Raw genomic sequence first — 18,765 nt, 5'->3', positions numbered from 1 at the left:
TATGTCTTGCTCTCGAAGGTTCATCGACCCAGTTTTCAGGGAATTGCCGATTTCCATATTGCAATGGCAAATTATCGTATTTTTAAAATATAAAGCGGGACAATCAGATTTTTATTTTTACTCTTTGAGTTTTTGTTTTAGGCTCAGTTGGCTCAAGTATGTAAAAACAAATCTTAACATCAATTGTACTAACTTATCTTGAATTGCATACTCAGTTATTCCTTAAATAACATATTTCAGTCCTACATGTAGCTATTTTTTTATTATTTCATTGGGAACTGCATCAATCGTTATGTTCATTTGTGCAAGGGCATTTTTAAAAAAAAATGTGCATGATATCCTTTGAGAAAAAAGGTGTACTTGAAACTTCTTTGAAATAAGTCCATAAATTTTGTTTTAATACTTTCATTTCTGTTTTATGTTAAAGAGGTTGTGGAATGCTCGAAGACATTTCCGTCATTTTTTGGGTATATGTAGCCTAAGGTGTGATGAAATAAAATCGACTATTGTTTCTGTCATGACACGAGTACAAAGGGTACTTTTGAGGGCTATTTTTCAGGTCCTGTTTCGACCCGAACGTGCAATTTGTGTAAAAGTCGTCGTTGCGGGCAGCAAACAAAACACAGTAAATCGTGACGTAATAAACGGGACTCGTTTATGCTACTCTGCATCGGGAGTCCTGTTTATTACGTCACGATTTACTGTGTTTTGTTTGCTGCCCGCAACGACGACTTTTACACAAATTGCACGTTCGGGTCGAAACAGGCATGACAGGACTTGAAAAACAGCTCTCAAAAGTACCTTTTGTACTCATTTTATGACAGAAACAATAGTCGTTTTTATTTCATCACACCTTAGGCTACATATACCCGAAAAATGACGGAAATGTCTTCGAGCATTCCACAACCTCTTTAAAGGGACACTGGGTCCTGGAACAGCCCAATTGGGCTACAAAAGGCGCTTTGAACAAGATGATGTTAATCGGAAAGAACATTTAAAAGTAGGATATAAACATCCACACAACCATTTTTTAAAAACTGGGCGTTTTTGTGTTATTCCTGTATTATGAGTGCGAAAACGAATTTCGGGGTCCACTTTTGCGACCCCATAAATTTGAGCTGTCATTCGTAAAGTGTTCGCCTTTTGCGGATGTTGAAAAAAACATATTTTTTTGCATTGGTGATTGGTCACCGCTGTTCCCGAGACACACAACGGATATCGTACACTGAGAACGACACGGAAAACGTATTCATACTCCGTCGTGTCTGATGTAAACAACCGGGGTTTTTTTCGTCTTTTTTTCGGGAACAGTAAGACATTAGGTTGGTTTCCTTTCAACCAGATGTTTGAAAAGGGCTAAGTATTAGTAAACAATCCAAAACATGAAATTTTGGGGGATTTCAGGACCTAGTGCCCCTTTAATCTCTATGGCGATTTACGACTAGTGCAACCAATATTCTGTGTATACTGTAACAGTATGGGATATTTGAATGGGCAATCCTTTATTGTATAAACTGATTTATTATGACCAAGTAAAGACCAATGAAATAAGATGATAAAGTAGAATTCAAAAATGTAGTAAAATTCTCGTGTTCAATATAAGCTGAATACAATAAACCTTGAATTTTGAAGGAGGAGGTCAACAATGTTTAATACATATTTAAATATGTTATTGTATTTCCGAGGCTAAAAATCCCCATTCGACCTGAAAGCTATTTTTTTATTACATATTGAAACGATTGCGCACAATTCTTAATGTCGCATCACGATCCATCCAGTTTTCCCAATTGTTGAGCAAAGGCGTCCGGGAAAAAAGCCCTACAATCCAAAGTGTGTGAATAAGAGAACTAAGGCAAGGGAACCAATAACTGCAACTCATTTTAAACTCTTTTGGATCAAATGTTAAATTTGTTTTGCATGTTGTTCAGTTTTTATTTTAAATTCATGTATATTGTGACTATGAAGGACCTTGCAAGTTAATCATGGGCAGATTTGAAATGCACATGGGGTTAGTGCGTATTTGAATCGATACGAGTGGAAACGTTTATTTACGATTTCTCGTTACTACCATTTATCTAACGATGATGGCAATTTTAGGTGTCCATGGTGATGCATTTTTTGACTCTGCAGCTTGTATTTAATATGTACCGTGTACATAACATAATAAATATCTCCCTGTATATATTAGTCATTTCTTGTTCCTTTCCTTTCATTGTAAAATAAATAAACTTTTTATTTCTACAAAATAGTTTCGCCTGAGTCTTTTTCTTCCTTATTTTGTGTTATGTGTAAATAAGTATTCTAATATCAACTTGGAACAAAAATCTAAATGAAATCAAACAAAACAGTAAAAAAGTAAATCAAAATAAATTGTGAACTATTTTGTCATCAGTTCATTTATTTACATTTCACTCTGAATACAAATGTACAAAAACTGAAGCAAAGCAAAAATAATATGCAAATCTGGTAACAGGTTTGCACAAACGTAAATTCGGTGAACAAAGCAAATAACGAAAACAAACAAAAACAAGTATTTAGAATGATTCTCAAAAAGTCTGGCTTACCCTATAAGACATTTATGTGGTAAATCTTGTCAGTAATATTTAATTCCTATAAATGTTGACTGAATTTCTTCATGACAGAGTGTTGTATCTGTAAGGCCCCCCCCCCCAAAAAAAGTCTCCGGTTTCTGGTATGGAGCTTGCCCAAAAAGTGGTGCGGCGACGCGGCTTTTATTTATTTTTTTTACCTGATTTTTTTTGCTTCAAATGTCGGCTGATGACTGCAAATGGTGCCCGACTAAACTTAGTGCAAATATATGGGAGTCCAGAGAGGCCACATAAAGCTTATTCTCGACCATAACCCAATCTAAAAACACGTTAAAATTGTGCAGCAGCAGGATTCCAGTCAAACCAGTGAGTTTGGCGGTTTTGAGACATCATCTTTCATTGAAAAAAAAAACTTGTTCATTTTGCCGACACGCATGGCTACGGCGACGCACGCGCATACCAGAAACCGGAGACTTTTTTTTTGCCTAAAGTTTCACAAAATATTGTTAGGAAGCATTAGCATTTTTCCAACCAAGGCACACAGCTAAAACATGTTTGTAGTATTTTTACATACAAATAGCAGTCACTAGTGAGAGTATGGAATTGGCCTGACCCACGAATGGGAGTGTACTTTGATTTGCCTTGAAAACCGTGAGCATTTTTTTGTCAAACACAATCACTCCACCAATGAGTTATTTTGCACACAGATCGAACAGAAGGTTAGTATTCGTTCACTGAAGATTGATTCCACTTACACATTGAGAGATTTGGAGACCGCCAACACAGTGCTAGATAGCTTATCCTGAAGGGTTGCAGGTTCGAATCCAGCTCAAGTAAATTTTCATTCTAAAATAAATACCATTAAAGCTATATAGGATCATTTGCATTTATCCCAAAAGTAACCTATTGAATTATCAAAAAAGCTTACTTGGATTAAAGGTTGTACGACTACTGGTACTAAAAAAAACCTTGGAATTACTCCGTCTGGCTTGCTGTCATTTAGAAGAAATCAAGAAATGTAGGTGATATCCAACGATCAGTCAATTTGACTGATCATTGGAAATACAGAGTGCTAGCGACAGCGTCGTCTTAATCTTGCTGGCCACTGCGTCCGCCACCCTGAGCTTGCTGCCCACCCAACCATACTGTGGGAGCCCACCCAGGGCACTGCCTTCAGAGGGAGAAGAAGTCTGACCTTTGTGGACCAGCTCAAGAGGGACACTAATCTCACATCTGCAGAGGAGCTGCGCACCTGCATGGTAGATCGAGACAGCTGGAGGAAGAGGACTCAGGGACTGGCTCGTGATGTCGTCACTACCCAGGCGATCCCGACATGTTGATGATGATGAGCGACGAAATTGTGTTTCGTGATAAAAAGTTTTCCATGGTTTTTCATGTGTGTTCTCGAAAAGTATAATATCCACTGAGCTGAAACTTCAACAGGTTAGGTATTGAACATTCTTCTTTGGATTTTGAGTGGTGTTATTACTGGAAACTAACAAAATGCATGAAAAGCAAATGATCCTATATGCCTTTAAGACTTACAACCTCTGTACTCAAAGCAGCAACCCTCAGTGTCACCATTGTCACATGTCACAGTGTCAGCTCTCAGAGAACCTGGATGCAAAGATCTTGGCGATCCGCCTGGCCTCCTCTGCAGTGGGTAGCTTGTAAGCCGGCTTAGAGGAAGGTCTAGAGACCCGGGACCTGGATGACGAGTGACGGGATGCCAGCCTCTGGGTCAGCTCTTTGGCCGCGTCTGTTGGTCTGGATGTGGCTTCCTGGAAAGGGATTAATGAAGGAAAACAAATCAATTACAAAACAGAGTGTGGTTCAGAAGTATGCAAATTACTTTCTCAGGTTCACTAGTGTAGACGTCCTACCCACTTTGACCACCTCGCTGAGATGGCTGGACCATTTGAATTTTTAAGTGAAGCACAAAATGAGACGAACCTGTGTTAACAGGAACGGAGTGCCCATCTCTCTTTTTAAATAGCAATTGGGCCAGACTCGTATCCTGCTGGGGGTGGGGGGGGGGGGGGGGGAATCGCCACACCATCTCCACAGCGAGTCTGCTACCTTCCCAGCATTGAACAATGCCGGTACCCATTTAACACCTGGGTTGAGAGGAGTAATTGAGGTAAAGCGCCTTACTCAAGGGCACAACACACATGGCCACGGTGGGGCTCGAACCCACCACCTCATGATCATGAATCCTGTGCTCAACCGCTAGACCACACGTCAACACGACAACAAATCGCATGAATGACTTACATCGCTGTCTTCAACCAGTCTTGGCTGGACTCGGGGCAAGATGCTGGTGACGTTGTGCAGTGCCCTCATCGATGCCTCCAGGTCGCGCGTGGGTAGGAAGAAGTTGGGAAGCTGGGCGGGTGGTGAATGGGAGCTAAGACAGCTCTAGTGAAGGAATAATCATAGTTATAATCAACCAGGAGGTTTTGGAGGAATTTGGTAGGCCCTGTCCCTAACAATCAGTAATTTGGGGTTGAATTCTGAGGTTCTGTGAAACCCTGCGAAACCTCAAGGTAACACCTCGAGGTAACACCTCGAGGTAACACCTCGAGGTAACACCTCGAGGTAACACCTCGAGGTAACACCTCCAGGTAACACCTCCAGGTAACACCTCCAGGTAACACCTCCAGGTAACACCTCCAGGTAACACCTCCAGGTAACACCTCCAGGTAAAACCTCCAGGTAAAACCTCCAGGTAAAACCTCCAGGTAAAACCTCCAGGTAAAACCTCCAGGTAAAACCTCCAGGTAAAACCTCCAGGTAAAACCTCCAGGTAAAACCTCCAGGTAAAACCTCCAGGTAAAACCTCCAGGTAAAACCTCCAGGTAAAACCTCCAGGTAAAACCTCAAGCTACCGCCTGCTTAATTTCACATTCTTCCTTACTTCATTTGAGCTTGATACCCCTGGAGAATGCAAAAATAAACTATTGGTTTTCGGCACAGTGGAGGATTGTTGAGGATCCAGAAAGTATCGTAGCAAAATGCCAAGAACTCAAGGTTAGTATTCCAGAGACAGTTCTGCAAGCTTTGATATGCACAGATACTTGATAAATAAAAATTTAAAAAGTTGACTTGATTTGCTTGATTAAAAGTTTAAAAGGTTTAGGTATTTTAAATTCTTGGCTTGAACAACAACATTTCTAGTCTTCATTTATTTATAAGTCTGAATGTTGCAGTAACAAGAGGATACGATGAGAGGTTCACATTGCCTGGCTGCTCTGTTCTTGTTCCTGCTACGGTCTGTTTCTCAGCCTGTCTGGAATCAATGGTGATCACCACTGATTCGTCGCTGCTCTCGTCAGGACTCCCTCCACCTCCATCCTCTTTTGCCCCTTCTCTCACCTTCTGCTCTGGCCAGTCCTCGTTGGACCTGGACTTTGACCCGCGTCCAGCATCACGGTCAGAGGCTCCAGAGCTTTCGGCCACTCTACGATCATTAGCATTTCTGCCCATTGTTTGGTCTTTGTCAGTGTCTGCAATAATCCTTGGAGTTGCATGGTCTCCTCGTCTGCTGATGTCTTGAGACTTGTCCGAGTGTTCCAAAATTTGGTGTTCGGGTCTCATTCCAGCCATGTTGTCACTTCCAAAGTTTGAATCTTCTCCTCCAGAATCATCTTGACTCTTTGAGCTGACTTTGCTGGTTGGTGGAATTAGACTTTGCATGTGGTTTTCAGAATTGGAAGAGCTTCTTTCCGATGGATGCTGAGCGTTTTCATCTGCAATGGCATCCCTGTCCAGATGTACATGATCTGTGTCAGCTCTGTTTTTGTCGTCTTCAGAGTCTGATTTGGCTATTTCTGATTCTAATCCTTTTCCAGCAACCCCCGTTCTCCCATTTGATTCCATGGGAAGTCTCCCATCACCCATGCCCGTCCTGAATTGGTCAGTCAAGCCCGGTTCCAGGTCAAGCTCGTGTCCAGCTCCTAAGAAATCAGAAGCGTGACCCAGCTCCTCATCATTTTCATCAAATTTCTGTTGCCTCGACGTTCCCGAATCGCTGTTGTCTTCAACTTTATCATCCTGTTGACTTTGGTTGACACCATCCAAGTCTTGTTCACCTCCTTGATGAATCTGTGGTCCAACGTTTGCATCCGGTCGGACCCCGTTACTGAAATTCGCAGAGGAGATGTCGTTCAAGGGCCTAGGTACGATGATGATGTCCTCCTCTGGTTCGCTCTCTCTGTCCTCTCGGCGGTCCTGAAACTGCACACTGTCCTCCCAGTCGCTCTCAACTTGTGGCGATGCAGGTTCCTCCATTTCCGAGTAATGATTCCGTCCACCAGTTTCTTCCCTGACCGCATCATCATCTGAGATGTACTCTGCATCCTCTTGTCGCAGATCGGCCCTGATTTTCTCCAAGATGTCCTCGTCACTAGTCCTCCTGTGAGTGGGATCATTGGTACGATCGCCGGTAGAATATTGCACTTGTTGATTTGAATTCTCAACATTATCATTGTTGGGTATTTTCTCTGTTGGAAGGCGAGGAATGTGTACTTGCTCATCTGAAGGTTTGTTTTCGGGGTGACTGACGCTGTCCGGTGATGGGTCATGGGCCAATCTCTGCTGCAGCCTGTGGTAGACACTGTCCAGCTCTGTCAGATTTTTCCTGCAGCAAAGAAGTAAAAATCTGATTACTAACTGACTGAGACACAACATTATGAGTAACCAACATGAGCAAGAACAGATTCTTTACTTTAATACGTTTATCATAATACGGTAAATTGGCCGCAAATAACTCATTTTTCAATGCCACTAACACAGCAGTACATTAAATTTTACAGATCACTTTTGTTATTTTCCAACAGCAGCATCTGCCAAGTTTTACTTCATTTTTTCAAGAAGAAAAAAATCAACCCACAAAAGAAGCAGAAAGTAGCTTCGAGAGAACCGGTACTTTGCCAGACAACTGCAAAACCTTGTGTAACTTTCTCAGTTTATACCTGAGATTCTGCATCAGGAACGAGCTGGACACAGAAGATGGTAGCAGGCCACCATCTCCAAGACTGACAACAGCTGCCGTCTTGGTTCCCCTCCTGCTGTCCCTCCCCTGCTCAGAAGTGGTGGAGTCCGGTTGCCGTGTCTGTAGCCTATCGTGCAGGTCGGCGTGGAACTTTCTAACATTCTGCAGGTGTTCCTGGTAGTGGTTTGACGGCGGGTTGGTGGATTTGGGAGGGGAGGATGATCTGGCAGGCAGGCTGGGCGGGTGAGATGATGATGATGACAGCGTCGTGAGTGGAATGTGGGGGAAGCCCTGGGCCAGGATGGCCGAGGTATTGGGGCTCGTCTGTTGAAATAAAACAATAAAAAAGGAAATTTCTTCACCAAAGAGAATCAAAAAAGAAACTTTTAATAACTGCTTAGTTTGAAAGTGTTTTGATAGTGCTCTTACAACATTCAAATGTCACCAACGGCACATGTGAAGCATTTTTCATAGGCTGCATCAAGCAAAGAAGCACAAGTGACCACTGGTTCTGAATCAGTTTGAACGATTAAACATTATTTGTTTAACCATTTTTGTCTATTTTGGCTAATCAGTCCAAACTTCCTAAGCTGATGTTATTACTGGTTTAGTTATTTTGTTCTTGTCTTATTTTTGTTGTCTTCTGTCCTATATCATTGTTTGGTCATACATGTAATTAGACAATTGCACACTTATCCGTCTCTGAACCATAGACAGAAGCTGCGCTTTGGACCAGTCACAACACAGCCTCAAAATCTCTCATGGAGGATTATGAGTCTAAGATCAGCCAGTGCATCAGTGGCTCAGCTAGATTCAAATATCCAACAGTATAAATCGGTAGTTAAATCCTGTGTGACATGTTAGCGTACTGGACTGGAGAAATAGGCTAATCAGACTTAAGGTATTGTCAAGACGCATACCAACCAATGTTAAAGAATCTCTGAGGGTGTTTCATGTTCTAATGCACATGAATGATACAATGTAAGGCTTCAAATCTATGTTTGTGATGAGCTAACCTTTGGTTTGGGTGAGCGTTTGAGAGGTGACACGCTCTCCCTGGGCGTGATGGAGACCTTGATCTGGCCCCGGCAGTGGCCGCCAAAGTCCAGGATGTTATACCAGCCATTCAGGCTGCGGAAGCCAGCCAGGAGAGGGGCCAGGTCCACCGAGGCAAAGCCCAGCATACGATCGCTGTTCATGTCGGGCTCGGACGAGGTCTGGTGCCACACCTTGAAGATGAAACTCTGAAAATGAAAAGTGTATCTTTAGAATTGAAGAATTTTTTTTGGCTAGAGATGCAAATCAAACAAATGTTTTGTAACTTTATATTAATAATATTTTAAAGATTTTTTTAACAGTAATGTGTACAAAATTTACAGAGTTCCCAGCAGCAGGAAAAGTGTTGCAGGCTACTCACACAGGCTTTAAATCCCCTACTGTCAAGGCTGAATTTTCTTTTTGTGTGATTACGATCAAGGTGAATGAAAGGCTTACACCTCTTGAAGCATGGTCTTCCAGATTCATGCTGGACCAAAAAATATTCCGAGGACTCAAGTTGACCCAATTAAACTTTGGTTTCAGACAGGCAAAGTTTTGCTATTAATTTTGGATTGACCAAGACTCTGGAGTTGTTCCAAATGACTGCAACATTCACACGTTTGATTACTTGCATGTGAAGTTGCTGCCAAATGCTTTAAACGTTGATCATAATTTGGTTTAACACACCTCTGGAACGCCAGGATGATAGTTACCATGTCTGCTGCAAGCTTGTACAACACTTTTGTTATTCAATTTACCAGAAGTGGAAGATCACAAATGCACCAAAACCTTCCTACCTGGCGATCAAGAACCTCGGCGCTGATTTTGACTTCCTGTTCAAACCCCCAGACGGGCTGGGCAGAGTTTGGCACGGTGGGGGTGTGGATAGGGTTCCCATCGGCCGACTGGAATGTCACGTAGCAGCTTGGCAGGCTGTCCTCCAGTCTGTCGACAAAACATGGAATAAAATCTAGTCAATCACAAGTCACATGTCAAATCACAAGTAACAGGAAGTGAGCAGTGACTAAGGAATGCAACAGCTTTTGACTTGAAAGGAGACAAAGACGTTTTGTGATTTAGCTACAAATCTGCAATTCTGACCTGACTATACAACTGTCTGGGAGAAGGATTTCCATAATTTGTGATGCAATGAAGCTAAATGAGTCGTTTGTCGGGAATTTTTATTTCGAATAACGGGCCAAAATAGGGCCACTGCATCACATCACTTCATCACATCTTTTGGTGTTCCAACTTCCATAATTTTTTAACTAAAGATGGTATTAGCATGCGGTTTTCACAGCAGTTATGCTGAGATTGTGCTCTTTTTAAATCTAAAAAGATTTCCAATTGGATTAAGTTAACAGAAATTTAAATCCAAGCTCCAAAACTAAACTTTTTCCCAAGTATCTAAGATTTCTTTGAAATTTTCAATAAAGTTTAAAAGAAAATTTCAAAACATGGTAATTTTAAAATAAAATACTGTCAGCCTCCAATGTATTTTTTGTTCACATTTGAGACCACGCTCAACTTGCCTGGATTATATTTTTTGTTTTATGCTCCAAAATGAGATTAATTAAGTGCACTGAATTATCCCTACGACAAGAGATAGGATGCTTATTGGGACAATATAGGGACAAGATATGCATGATACAGCGAAACCCCGATAAGTCAAACCTCAAGGGAACAGGTTCAAAATTTGACTTGAGCAGAGTTTCGGGTTAAGCAGGGTTGTATATTGTTGTTATACTACTGAAGCGATTTGATTCTTTGTTTGACTTAACAGTTGTTTGAGTTATCAGAGTTTGACTTATCGAGATTTCACTGTATATGAAAAGGCACATAAAGGAATGGTTTTCTGTTTTCTACCTGTTACTGGAAGGGACTGACACCAGATGCATGGCTCTCTCCACAGCCACACCCATCAGGACCGGCTTGGTCATCTCCCTCCTCGTCTCCTGTTCCTCCTCCTCCTCCCGTTGTCTCCTCTCATCTTCCTGTCTCCTCGCCGCCTCTTCCTCAGCATCCACGGGGTGTTCTTGGTGATGAGGTCGGGATGGATGGATTTGTCTGATACCATCTCGTAAGGGCATCTTGGCTTCGTCAGCTGATTCCTGGAGTGGGGCATGAGAGTACTGTGCGTGACTTTTGTAATGAAAGGCAGTTTTGCACAAGGAGTATGTACAAATGTACAAATGATATCTTAATGGTGGCAAATACGAGATACGGCTTGTACTTGAGAGGTTCACAGACAGTTTTAAATATAACTACTATATAATCTTTGTCTTTGAATGGTTCAAACCTCTGTTCTTGAATGTTGTAAAATCATGCTGATAGATCATCAGCATGATTTGTAAGCAAGTTATACCAAAGATGCATTGGTGTCATACCTGTTGGCGATGAGAATCAACATGGGCGTGCTTCAAGCTGAGATGAACCCTCATGCAGCTTCCGCCTAGATCACTGGCTCCTGGCCTGAACAATGGATACAGCCCACTGTAAAAAGATCGACCATGAAAAAGAAATCATTTACCACATTTCATACTCAACTTGCTTACAATCTTAGTGATTTTAAACAGGGGTGTGAGTGACCACTGATAAAAATAGCTGAAAACAGCTGAAAAAGGCGTAAAAAAAGCTGAACTTTAGAAATCTCCTATACTTTTGTACACAGCAAGTGAGGGAAAAAAGCTGAAATCCACAACAGAAACAGCTGAAATCAGCTTTAAATCTGAGATTTCACACCCCTGTTTAAAGCTCCAAATCCTCCTGAGGAACACGCCAAATGAGGGAAGGTGCACAGTCAACAGACACTCTCCAAGAAGAGAACAAACCGGCAAAATTTGAAATTTTTAAATTTTCTTTGAGGAATTTCCATAAACTGCCTGAAAAAAGTACATCATTTTTCCCCAGGGTTTCTTGCATTGTGTTTGGTTGCCTCCAAGTTGCCTCTGAAAAAAGGCTTGTGTGAACTTTGCCAAAAATTTTCAACTGATGAACAACTTCAGAATGAGTTAACACAATTTTTTGTCGCTAAAACTCAGCTTAATTATTATAAATATTTTACACACACATATAATTATTTCTGGTAATGAAATCAAAGATTCTTCTACTAGCTGAACTTCACTGGCTCCCTTCGCTGGCTCCCTGTGAACTTCACTGGCTCCCTATCAAACAACGGGTTGTCTTAAAGCAGCACTTAATATATACAAGACCGTGTCTAACAAGTTCCCATCATATGTTTTCGAGGTCGTAGACCTCAGCAAACCAAAACGTCAAGGTCTCCGCTCGGAAGCCAATTTGGTTATCCCTCGCACCACCAAGAATACAGGGGACCGTGCCTTTTCCATGGCTGGTTCCTGAACATGGAACTCTCTCCCCATTACCATCTGGAATGCATCATCACTTGAACACTTTAAGGGACTCTTGAAAACATACCTATTTTGATTTTATTTGTTTCAATTTCTGTTGATTTGTTTTCAGCGCTTTGAATCCTTCGGTAAAGGCGCTTTATAAATTCCTGTTAGTAGTATTATTATTATTAAAAGTGTCCAAGGCACTGAAGCTTGCAAGACTGAAGAAATCTTTAACAAGGAGACAGAGAAGAAATGTTCAGGTTTAGAGGTGGGAGGAAAACTCCACAAGAGGACATGAGAAAGAGGAAAAAACAAGGCGGAAACAGTATGCCCCTTCGGCTTCACCGGCGGGGCATAAAAAACAGAATTGTGTAGGGACTGTACCCTAATCCACATGTGGATCTGGGCGGGAATCGAACCTGGACCACAGGGGTGGAAGGGAGGAGGGGACCACTGCGCCGACCTGATTATTGTACTCACCTTATTCTACGCTGCTTGATTCTTTTGTCGCACAGTGCCGACATGTCCACGTAGGCACAGCCAATCAGCTTGTCCCGTTGCCTTGGGCGGGTGTGACCGGTGTCGGTCGGTGAGAGCTCTCCGTTGTAGCTGACCCAGAGTTGAATCTCAAGTCGTTCTTCTCTGAGATACCTGAAGATGGAAAATAACAGTAAGGATAAATCCTTCAAAAAATTGTTATGGTCCAATGGTTACAGTGTCTGACTAAGAGGTATGCAGGTTTGAACCTTGAGAAGAATCATGATGCTTGTGTTCTAGGGCAAGATGCTTTATTGCTTTACACTCTATTCAACCTGGAATATAAATGGGTTCCTGTGCCGAACCCTAAACAGAGTGCAATGATGTAATGGTATGCAGATTTGAACGTTAACAAGGATGATTATGCCTGTGTTCTTAGGCAAGACACTTTGCTATGATTGCTTCCATCCACCCATAAATGAGTACCTGTCAGGGTTGAGAACAGACTGCACTGATTTCGAATTGTTGAAGTTAGAACTGATCTCATGGCAATGAATGAAGACAATAATTGTGAAATACTTTAAGATATTAAGCACATAAAATCGCACGTATAAAGCACATTTAAAGGGAAGATACAACATTTGTAAACATTAAAAAACGAAATGATCAAATTGTCACAAAATACTTAACTGGATTGTATGGGAATGACAGTCTAAAGCATCCTGTAAAATCGTGTCTCCTGGTGTGCTAACATTTTCAAAAAAAAATTGTATTTTTCCAATGCTGGTCGGCCGACCAGCGTTGAAGAAAACTGGCTTTTTATAAAAACCGCTCCGAATTTTTCATAACAGTTGTTCCACATTTTCTTTGCAATTGATTACACACCTGTGAAGGGGTACAAGCCTGCTAGACTGATTCTCTGACCTTACAATTCCCCAAAGTGTACAGATTTTTCTGTTTTATCTTAAGTGGGTCAGGGAACCAGACTACAAGAACACGATTGGTTTTCCCAGCATCTACAAGCCCAAAACGTGAAACAAGTCAGTTTAACAAAATTTGCTAAAACAAACTAATCCTCCAAATTCATTTTTTTCCTGAAAATTGCAGCAAAAGCAAATGTTGTACATTCCCTTTAAATCACATTTTGGTTCAAATAAAAAGCAACTAAAGATTAAGCATTGTTCAAATTTCTGGCTTTTAGACTCACCAAGCCAGGGGTTGAGTCAGCGCTGTGTGGAAGTGATGGCCGTGCTTGAGGTCTGCTGTTATATAATTCTCATCATTCGCATCCAGGTAACACAACTTGGAACAAATGGAACCTGACATATGAGAAAAAAAATATCAATCACACAACTGAAAACAACATTCAAATAATTAGAATTTACTCCAAGCAAACCTTCTCCATCATTAAGGAATCATTCAACTTTTCCGATTTTGGTTTCACAAAAATGTAGATTACTTTGCCAACCATGCCAACTGCAGAAATCCAAATAAATGTATTTTAAGTAAAAATATATATATTTAAGTACGTTGATTATTTTCAAACCTATATGTACACTGTGTATTTTTCATTGCATAAGAAGAAAACAGCGAGTATTCTCCACTGTTCCACATTCATTCCACTGCTGTTCAAATCTGTGAACATTTAGTTCGTCTGTTTCATTCCTCAAACTCCACACATAAATTTAAGGAACCAAAGTTATTAGAAATGTTTAGGAGAACTTTTAAATAATCAAAAGTAGCTTTTTATCATGCAAACTTCGCAGAAAAACTGACCTTTGTCATACAGCTTATAACGGATGTAGGCTTTGGCAGCGGTGTCCAAAGCTTGCTGGCCTGGCCGCAGGGCTGCGTGTACAGGGAACCAGGCAGAGTCTATGTTCACATTAATTTCGGCAGAGTAGGAACCAGCCGAAGCGCCTGAACATGAACAAGTAAACACAAATGAAAAAAATTGCTTTATGAGACAACATTGGAATAATCATAAAACTGAAATATATAATGAATGATATCCGGTCTTTTTTGTTTTCGTCAACTATAATAATCACCTTCAGATACAAAATCCAACAGACTTCTGTTTTTTAAGTCAGAAAAGCTGAAAATATCGCTTTGCAAAATTTATTTTTAAGAAAAACTTGGCAGAGTACCAGTCAATACCAAGCATCTTTGAATGAAGTTTCAGTCGGTAACTTGTTTTGCTAAGTACAATCCTTCCCATGCTTAGTATGATTCTGAACGTAGCAGCTTCTAGAAATGGCCAAAGATAAGCACCTTCATCATCCCACAACTCCTCCAGGCCTTCCAGCTCCACATCCGGTGACCAGCCAACCCTCCTACCAGCATCGATGACGCGGTCCCGGTCTCCCTGATGGGCAAACTTGATTGACAGCTCCAGGCCGCCTCCCACTCGATCCAAGCCCCGCCCACGGGATGCCTGGGGTGAATCCGATGCAGAATGGTCTGGCGGATGGCCAGAGTGATGGACAGAGGGCTGGTTGGTCCATCCAGGGGCAGGAATCGACAAGGGGTACCATCCCTGCAGACCTGAAGCAGCAATTTTAACAAAAACAAAATATTTGGTTTAACTGTAATACAAAATAATTCTTTAATGGCAATAACTTAACATTTGATAAATGTACACAGTACTTTAGATTTGTACACGCTGCCATAAAAATTCGTAATAATGGTTATTTTGAAGAAGTTTTCACGAGGATGTAACGCTCAAGCCATTAAATAAGTTTTTTGGCCAGAAAATTAAATATTGACATAAGAATTCATACTTGTGGTTGTTCTGAAGAATATTTTTACAAGGATACCACTCTCAAGCCATAAATACATTTCTTGGCCATTAATGGGGTGCTGTGGTCCAATGGTTACGGTGTTCAACTCGTGTGCCATGGTACATGGGTTCGAATCCTGACCGTGGAACATGGTGCTTGTGCTCTTGAGCAAGGCACTTTACCATTATTGCTTTGTCCTTCGGATGGGACGTAAAGCCGTAGGTCCTGTGTGTTGTGTAATGCACTTTAAAGAACCCATTAACACTTATTGCTAAGAGAAGGGGTTTGCCCAGGTGTTTCTGGCAGTGGCTGCAATATGCGCCGCAGCACCTTGTAAACCATTATAAGGTGCTTCACAATTGGTCTCATATTTCTCATAGACTTCATTTACCAGTTTTTCATAATAGACATAATTCCCAACGCCTTGAGTACCTAATTGTTGGTAGATACGTGCGCTATATAAGACTCCGGTATATTATATTAAATAAAATCAAAATAATTACTTAAATCTTTCTTTTTTTTCAAAATTTTCAGAGCAGCAAGAAAACCTCGAGTCTTTTTATAAGGATGAAAAAAAAAAAAAAAATTAACTGAAACAGAATTTGACCATGTAACTACAACCAGTCCTATATTGGCCTTCTTCTGTTATTTGCATTATTAAACGATATGCCATGTAATAGAACTTGTACACATAAAGCAGGTGTCAACTGCAGCATTAACAAAGTATCGCTGAAAGTTTTCAGCTCATTTTTTTCCCCTCACAGCTCAAGGCTAAACTGAACCACCTGAAATAAGATTCTTATTTCAGCATGTGTTTGCTTTCCCACCTGTTCTGTGAGACAGGATGGCTTGCAGTGGCACCATGGCAGTCCCTAGCAGAATATCCCCGGTTGGCGCAAACAGTCTATGAGCAGATATCCCAGCCGCTTTGTTGGTGCCGCTGTCTATGGTGACAAAGTTGGCGTCGTGGTCTAAATGGGGAGAAAACACAATTCAAACTCATATACAGCCAAATGCCACAAATGCTGATTCGCAAGAGTCATTTCAACAGTATTTGCACGATATTTGTTGTCGAAAACTCAATAGTCTGGGGTGTGCACTGGAGCGTAAATTGTACAACAATAGGCCGTACACAACAGCCAATTCAAGATCAACACACGGTTCGCCTCCACAGACTTGTATGAATTTGTGTGTGTGTACAAAAGGCACGAGGGATTAGCGTGTTTAGATGTCACTCGGAGGCGAGTCCAGGCAATCTCGACGTCTAAGCCTGTCAGCCGTGCCTGTGTATAAAGTGCATGTTATCATATCCTAAGATGCAAACTGGTTAATGTCAATGGTTATAGAATTGAAGATTCTGAATTTCAGACCTCTACCATTCAAACTGCTTCAAATTTACAGCAAGTGAACTAACTGTTGTTGACTTGACTTTAGACTGGGCAGGTATTTGACGGTCAGCTCAAACAGAGACTAGATGGTACCTACACTCGCCTCCTCATGAGATCGCACAATATTTCCAGGAGGGAACATAAGACAAAGGCGGAAATATACGGCAGCATCCCACCTATCTCCACTACATCAACACAACGCAGAGCCCGCTTTGCGGCCACTGCTATAGAGGCAAAGAGCAAGTTGTCTCCGATCTCATTTGCTAGAGATTGCCTTGCCCCATGATGTGAGTCAGCACGTTAATGACATCACCACGGCCATGGCGGACAAGAGAAGAGTTTGGCTGCATCCATCTCGGCTGCGGCCGCCCAATGATGATGATGATCTTGTTAGGACTTGTGATGGGCTAGACTACAAAAAGTCATTAATTGAAGTTATGATGTTACCTGATTTGAAGCCGGGGACCTGATGCCAAACCTCCAGTTTCATCTCGGCTGTCTCCAGGGCCTCGGCCAGGCTCAGCTGATCACTGTCTTGATCATCAAAGAGAAGCGGGCAGGGGAAGTCTACATGGTGGGAGAACTCCGGGGCAAAGGTACGGGCCACGGTCTGGGTGATGCGTACATCCTAGGGGAAAAAAGGATTGAAATCCAAGTTGTGAACGTTGTCTCGATCAAACAAGTCTCCGACAGCAAAATACCAAACCAATTGATTTTTTTTTCTCATTTATTTCTAGACATAAGATGCATTTTGGGGTTATTATTTTGTTTTATCTTGAAATAAGACAACATACCTGCTTAGACAGAAATGACAGCTCCATCTTGATGTAGGCGTTCACCCCAACTTCACTGGCATACTGCAGGCTGCTGTCGAACTGAGCAAGGGACACTGCAGCACTCTGAAGGGTGTATAAGAAAAAGGGGGGAAGGGAGTAATAAAAAGAATCATAGACTAGTAAGTTTCAACTTGATTGCTATGGTTATATCACATAACTCCTTACTTGCACCCCTGCATTTGTAGATAACTGTACTCAAAAAGCTGGACAGGTTATTGCAATTGACCTATCGCCGTTTGCGAGTTAGCCACGCCCCTTAGACAACCCTATGGAGTTTTTGTACACTGAGTTGGGTTTGCGCCTTCCGCGTCCATTTGTATGTCATGTAATTGGACAATATTTCACAAGCTGCGTTGATGCAATTCTAACGCGATTCTACCGCGATAGGTCAATAGGCGGTTGTTGCAGTAGGTTATTTATGCAGTGAAATGAGCTTTACTAAAATGCTGCCGTCACTGTGGGCTACGTGACCAAAGGCAAGGGATTTCGAATTCTTTGGAATGTTTTATTTATATCTAAGACAACTCGATGATGTATCATTTTAAGCATCGACACCTTCAACATGTCTTTGCCTACTTTGTTGGACTTCTGCATTAAAATGTGCCTAAGCGTCAAACAAATCCTGTTATTTTGCCAAAATATCCCTACTTCTTCATGAATTTTACAAACAAATTTTCTGAGATAGTAATAACTGTATTTATATAGCGCCTTTTGCCAGAGGATACAAAGCGCTGGGGGAGAATGCAACCAAAGACAGGTAAATGAAGTATATGAACATATGAGACCCATTATGTAGCACCTTTTTGCTAGGTGCTGCGGGGCATAATTGCTGCCACTGCCAGAAACACCGTGGCAAACCCCTTCTCTTAGCGACAAGTGTTACTGGGTTCTTTAACATGCATTACACAACACACGGGACCTACGGCTTTACGTCCCACTCCGAAGGACAAAGCAATAATGGTAAAGTGCCTTGCTCAAGAGCACAAGTACCATGTTCCCACGGTCAGGATTCGAACCCATGTACCATGGCACACGAGTCGAACACCGTAACCACTGGACCACAGCGCATGATATATGTATTCCATGCAACGACTGTACCTTCAAGCCGCATGCTCTCAGGACGCCCACTGACAAACAGACTTGTGGACCCCCTGTCTCCCTGCCCCTAGGAATGGAACCTCCTCCCTGCACTACATTGTGGCGATAGTTGACTGTCACGTCCAGTAAGCCAGCATCTTGCAACTGAAAGACACAAAAATGTTCAAATTGCTGGTTAGCATGTTTAACTCTAGAAGTAACGTCATGAGGAACATTGTCCAAAATATTTGGTTATAACAAACTTCCCTTTGGC

General features: G+C 41.7%; 1 protein-coding gene across 1 annotated transcript in view; it reads right to left on the bottom strand.

Annotated features, from left to right (window-relative positions):
- Nucleotides 1-3,041: 3,041 nt before the first annotated feature.
- The window catches only part of LOC119733812 (C2 domain-containing protein 3-like), a 46,483-nt gene continuing 30,759 nt past the window's right edge, over nt 3,042-18,765 (bottom strand). Inside the window, exons 22-37 of the mRNA XM_038207182.1 lie at nt 18,513-18,656; nt 17,373-17,477; nt 17,026-17,206; nt 16,018-16,161; nt 14,682-14,954; nt 14,187-14,330; nt 13,618-13,729; nt 12,414-12,584; nt 10,968-11,073; nt 10,447-10,691; nt 9,378-9,525; nt 8,559-8,786; nt 7,523-7,866; nt 5,773-7,188; nt 4,824-4,956; nt 3,042-4,330 (exon numbers count right to left, since the gene is read on the bottom strand). Of these exons, the coding sequence (XP_038063110.1) occupies nt 4,151-4,330; nt 4,824-4,956; nt 5,773-7,188; nt 7,523-7,866; nt 8,559-8,786; nt 9,378-9,525; nt 10,447-10,691; nt 10,968-11,073; nt 12,414-12,584; nt 13,618-13,729; nt 14,187-14,330; nt 14,682-14,954; nt 16,018-16,161; nt 17,026-17,206; nt 17,373-17,477; nt 18,513-18,656 (4,074 nt within the window). The 3' untranslated portion in view covers nt 3,042-4,150. The remainder of the gene's footprint in view (nt 4,331-4,823; nt 4,957-5,772; nt 7,189-7,522; nt 7,867-8,558; nt 8,787-9,377; nt 9,526-10,446; nt 10,692-10,967; nt 11,074-12,413; nt 12,585-13,617; nt 13,730-14,186; nt 14,331-14,681; nt 14,955-16,017; nt 16,162-17,025; nt 17,207-17,372; nt 17,478-18,512; nt 18,657-18,765) is intronic.

Source organism: Patiria miniata, unplaced genomic scaffold (genome assembly GCF_015706575.1).
Source record: "Patiria miniata isolate m_02_andy unplaced genomic scaffold, ASM1570657v1 HiC_scaffold_26, whole genome shotgun sequence".
NCBI classification, from domain to species: domain Eukaryota; kingdom Metazoa; phylum Echinodermata; class Asteroidea; order Valvatida; family Asterinidae; genus Patiria; species Patiria miniata.
This window is presented reverse-complemented; position numbering and strand designations above follow the sequence as displayed.